This window comes from Cherax quadricarinatus, chromosome 18 (genome assembly GCF_038502225.1).
Source record: "Cherax quadricarinatus isolate ZL_2023a chromosome 18, ASM3850222v1, whole genome shotgun sequence".
In the NCBI taxonomy this organism is placed as follows: domain Eukaryota; kingdom Metazoa; phylum Arthropoda; class Malacostraca; order Decapoda; family Parastacidae; genus Cherax; species Cherax quadricarinatus.
Window position 1 is genome coordinate 190,931 of NC_091309.1, and position 6,000 is coordinate 196,930.

The window sequence follows — 6,000 nt, forward strand, 5'->3', positions numbered from 1 at the left end:
CAGTCATGATACATGCCAGTCATGATACATGCCAGTCATGATACATTCCAGTCATGATACATTCCAGTCATGATACATTCCAGTCATGATACATTCCAGTCATGATACATTTCAGTCATGATACATTTCAGTCATGATACATTCCAATCATGATACATTTCAGTCATGATACATTCCAGTCATGATACATTCCAGTCATGATACATTCCAGTCATGATACATTTCAGTCATGATACATTCCAGTCATGATACATTCCAGTCATGATACATTCCAGTCATGATACATTTCAGTCATGATACATTTCAGTCATGATACATTTCAGTCATGATACATTTCAGTCATGATACATTTCAGTCATGATACATTTCAGTCATGATACATTTCAGTCATGATACATTTCAGTCATGATACATTTCAGCCATGATACATTCCAGTCATGATACATTTCAGTCATGATACATTTCAGCCATGATACATTTCAGTCATGATACATTTCAGTCATGATACATTTCAGTCATGATACATTTCAGTCATGATACATTTCAGTCATGATATGTTCCAGTCATGATACATTTCAGTCATGATACATTTCAGTCATGATATGTTCCAGTCATGATACATTTCAGTCATGATATGTTCCAGTCATGATACATTTCAGTCATGATACATTTCAGTCATGATACATTTCAGTCATGATATGTTCCAGTCATGATACATTTCAGTCATGATATGTTCCAGTCATGATACATTTCAGTCATGATACATTTCAGTCATGATACATTTCAGTCATGATATGTTCCAGTCATGATACATTTCAGTCATGATATGTTCCAGTCATGATACATTTCAGTCATGATACATTCCAGTCATGATACATTTCAGTCATGATACATTTCAGTCATGATACATTTCAGTCATGATACATTTCAGTCATGATATTTTCAGCTTGACTCTTAAAAAGCAAATTAAGTTACCTCGTAAACCAGCGTTTATTGTTGTTTTAATTAAACAGTTGATGCTGTGTGTGTGTGTGTGTGTGTGTGTGTGTGTGTGTGTGTGTGTGTGTGTGTGTGTGTGTGTGTGTGTGTGTGTGTGTGTGTGTGTGTGTGTGTGTGTGTATGTTGTGTGTGTGTGTGTTGTGTGTGTATGTTGTGTGTGTATGTTGTGTGTGTGTGTGTTGTGTGTGTGTGTGTGTGTGTGTGTGTGTGTGTGTGTGTGTGTGGTGTGTGTGTGTGTGTGTGTGTGTGTGTGTGTGTGTGTGTGTGTGATGTGTGTGTGTGTGTGTGTGTGTGTGTGTGTGTGTGAGTGTGTATGTTGTGTGTGTGTGTGTGTGTGTGTGTGTGTGTGTGTGTGTGTGTGTGTGTGTGTGTGTGTGTGTGTGTGTGTGTGTGTGTGTGTGTGTGTGTGTGTGTGTGTGTGTGTGTGTGTGTGTGTGTATGTTGTGTGTGTGTGTGTTGTGTGTGTGTGTGTGTGTGTGTGTGTGTGTGTGTGTGTGTGTGTGTGTGTGTGTGTGTGTGTGTGTGTGTGTGTGTGTGTGTTGTGTGTGTGTGTGTGTGTGTGTGTGTGTGTGTGTGTGTGTGTGTGTGTGTGTGTGTGTATGTTGTGTGTGTGTGTGTTGTGTGTGTGTGTGTGTGTGTGTGTGTGTGTGTTGTGTGTGTGTGTGTGTGAGTGTGTGTGTGTGTGTGTGTGTGTGTGTGTGGTGTGTGTGTTGTGTGTGTGTATGTTGTGTGTGTGTGTGTTGTGTGTGTGTGTGTGTGTGTGTGTGTGTGTGTGTGTGTGTGTGTGTGTGTGTGTGTGTGTGTGTGTGTGTGTGTGTGTGTGTGAGTGTGTGTGTGTGTGTGTGTGTGTGAGTGTGTGTGTGTGTGTGTGTGTGTGTGTGTGTGTGTGTGTGAGTGTGTGTGATGTGTGTGTGTGTGTGTGTGTGTGTGTGTGTGTCTGTGTGAGTGTGTGTGTGTGTGTGTGTGTGTGTGTGTGTGTGATGTGTGTGTGTGTGTGTGTGTGTTTGTGTGTGTGTGTGTGTGTTTGTGTGTGTGTGTGTATGTGTGTGTCTCACACCGTGTACATGTGTCTCACACCGTGTACATGTGTCTCACACCGTGTACACGTGTCTCACACCGTGTACATGTGTCTCACACCGTGTACCTGTGTCTCACACCGTGTACACGTGTATCACACTGTGTACCTGTGTCTCACACCGTGTACACGTGTCTCACACCGTGTACACGTGTCTCACACCGTGTACATGTGTTTCACACCGTGTACATGTGTCTCACACCGTGTACATGTGTCTCACACCGTGTACATGTGTCTCACACCGTGTACATGTGTCTCACACCGTGTACATGTGTCTCACACCGTGTACACGTGTCTCACACCGTGTATATGTGTCTCACACCGTGTACCTGTGTCTCACACCGTGTATCTGTGTCTCACACCGTGTACACGTGTCTCACACCGTGTACCTGTGTCTCACACCGTGTACATGTGTCTCACACCGTGTACCTGTGTCTCACACCGTGTACACGTGTCTCACACCGTGTACACGTGTCTCACACCGTGTACATGTGTCTCGCACCGTGTACCTGTGTCTCACACCGTGTACACGTGTCTCACACCGTGTACACGTGTCTCACACCGTATACATGTGTCTCACACCGTGTACATGTGTCTCACACCGTGTACCTGTGTCTCACACCGTGTACACGTGTATCACACCGTGTACATGTGTCTCACACCGTCTCTCACACACAGTGGACGCCGTGTACGCTATGGCCTGGGCCTTCCACAATCTGCTGCAAGACAGGTGTGGAGATCTTACGCTGTGTGAGGCTGCCTTGCCATCTCCCTCGGGCCAAGAGATGCTCCACTACATCAGGAATGTCTCTTTTATTGGTAAGTCTCTCTACTGTCTCTCTCACACACTTGTGATGGTACCACCACCACCACAACTACTACCATTACTACTACAACCACCACCACCACCACCACCACTACCAGAACTACTTCCACTACTACCACCATCACCACCACCACTACCATAACTACTACCACTACTACCACCATCATCACCACCACTACTACCACCATCACCACCACCACTACCACAACTACTGCCACTACTACCACCCTCATCACCACCACCACTACCACAATTACTATCACTACTATCATCATCATCACCACCACCACTACCACAACTACCACTACTACTACCATCACCACCACTACTACCACCACCACCACTGTCACAACTACTACCACTACTACCACCATCATCACCATCAACACCACTGCTACCACCACCACTACTTCCACCACCACCACCACTACTACCACTACCACAACTACTACCACTACTACCACCATCACCACCACTACTACCACTACTACCACTATCACCACCACTACCCCCACCACTGCTACCACTACCACAATTACTACCACCATCACCACCACCACCACTACTACCATCACCACCACCACCACCACCACTACTACCACCACCACCACCACTACTACCACCACCACTACTACTACCACTACCACAACTACTACCACTACTACCACCATCATCACCACTACCAGCATCCCGTCATTTCTCTCTTAAAGCAGATATCTAACATTGGCCATCGTGTCTCTCTTTTCCCTGTGTGCTATCACGCTATCCTCTCTCTCTCTCTATCTCTCTCTCTCTCTCTCTCTCTCTCTCTCTCACTCTCTCTCTCTCTCTCTCTCTCTCTCTCTATCTCTCTCTCTCTCTCTCTCACTCTCTCTCTCTCTCTCTCTCTCTCTCTCTCTCTCTCTCTCTCTCTCTCTCTATCTATCTATCTATCTACCTATCTATCTATCTATCTATCTATCTTCCTACTACCCTGCTATCCTACTCCTAGTACCTTGCTATTTCACTCCTTCTATCTTGCTGTCTTACTCTTATCTTGCTCTCTCTCTTGCTATATTTCTCCTGTTATCTTACTCCTGCTATCCTCCTATCTTACTAGTGCTCTATTGCTATCTTACTCCTGCTATCTTTGTGGTGCTATCTTGCTATCTTACTCCTGCTAACTTGCTGTCTTACTCCTGCTAACTTGCTGCTATACTCCTGCTTACTTGCTATCTTCCTCCTGCTATTTTACTAGTGCTATCTTGCTATATTATTCCTGCTATCTTGCTCTCTCCACCAGGTCAACAAATGCTTCACTATATCCGGCGCGTCAAGTTTGTTGGTACGTCTGGTTATCTTGGTATCCCTATCTTTATCCTGTATCATCCCTATAGCTATCATACCTATGGCTACCATGCCTATGGTAATCTTGCCTATAGCTATCATACCTATGGTTATCCCCAACAAATACATATATATATATGTGTATATATATATATATATATATATATATATATATATATATATATATATATATATATATATATATATATATATATATATAAATATATATATATATATATATATATATATATATATATATATATATATATATATATATATATATATATATATATATATATTTATATATATATATATGCATGATTCCTGTTATTATTACTATTATTATTATTATTATTATTATTATTATTATTATTATTATTATTATTATTATCAGCAGTAGTGGTAGTGGTAGTAATACTAGTGATGCTAGTTGTGTAAGTAGTAGTGTTAGTAGTAGTAGTAGTAAGGGACGGGGGAGGGGGAGGGAGGGGGAGGGAGGGGGAGGGAGGGGGGAGGGAGGGGGAGAGTCTGGACTGAGACAGACTCCTACACATTCCTCTCCCTCTGATCCTCAACATTTTCCCACGCTCTCTAACATTTTCCCACGCTCTCTAACATTTTCCCATGCTCTCTAACATTTTCCCACGCTCTCTAACATTTTCCCATGCTCTCTAACATTTTCCCATGCTCTCTAACATTTTCCCATGCTCTCTAACATTTTCCCATGCTCTCTAACATTTTCCCACGCTCTCTAACATTTTCCCATGCTCTCTAACATTTTCCCACGCTCTCTAACATTTTCCCACGCTCTCTAACATTTTCCCATGCTCTCTAACATTTTCCCACGCTCTCTAACATTTTCCCACGCTCTCTAACATTTTCCCACGCTCTCTAACATTTTCCCACGCTCTCTAACATTTTCCCATGCTCTCTAACATTTTCCCACGCTCTCTAACATTTTCCCTCGCTCTTTAACATTTTCCCACGCTCTCTAACATTTTCCCATGCTCTCTAACATTTTCCCACGCTCTCTAACATTTTCCCACGCTCTCTAACATTTTCCCATGCTCTCTAACATTTTCCCATGCTCTCTAACATTTTCCCATGCTCTCTAACATTTTCCCACGCTCTCTAACATTTTCCCACGCTCTCTAACATTTTCCCATGTTCTCTAACATTTTCCCACGCTCTCTAACATTTTCCCACGCTCTCTAACATTTTCCCATGCTCTCTAACATTTTCCCATGCTCTCTAACATTTTCCCATGCTCTCTAACATTTTCCCATGCTCTCTAACATTTTCCCATGCTCTCTAACATTTTCCCATGCTCTCTAACATTTTCCCACGCTCTCTAACATTTTCCCACGCTCTCTAACATTTTCCCATGCTCTCTAACATTTTCCCATGCTCTCTAACATTTTCCCATGCTCTCTAACATTTTCCCATGCTCTCTAACATTTTCCCATGCTCTCTAACATTTTCCCACGCTCTCTAACATTTTCCCATGCTCTCTAACATTTTCCCACGCTCTCTAACATTTTCCCATGCTCTCTAACATTTTCCCATGCTCTCTAACCCATGCTCTCTAACATTTTCCCATGCTCTCTAACATTTTCCCATGCTCTCTAACATTTTCCCACGCTCTCTAACATTTTCCCATGCTCTCTAACATTTTCCCACGCTCTCTAACATTTTCCCATGCTCTCTAACATTTTTCCATGCTCTCTAACATTTTCCCACGCTCTCTAACATTTTCCCACGCTCTCTAACATTT

The 6,000-nt window shown here is 42.8% G+C and overlaps 1 protein-coding gene across 1 annotated transcript in view; it reads left to right on the forward strand.

Annotated features, from left to right (window-relative positions):
• LOC128689551 (metabotropic glutamate receptor 8-like) overlaps positions 1 to 6,000 on the forward strand; it is a 68,614-nt gene that overhangs the window by 33,281 nt on the left and 29,333 nt on the right. Inside the window, exon 7 of the mRNA XM_070086485.1 lies at positions 2,753 to 2,893. Within this exon, the coding sequence (XP_069942586.1) occupies positions 2,753 to 2,893 (141 nt within the window). The remainder of the gene's footprint in view (positions 1 to 2,752; positions 2,894 to 6,000) is intronic.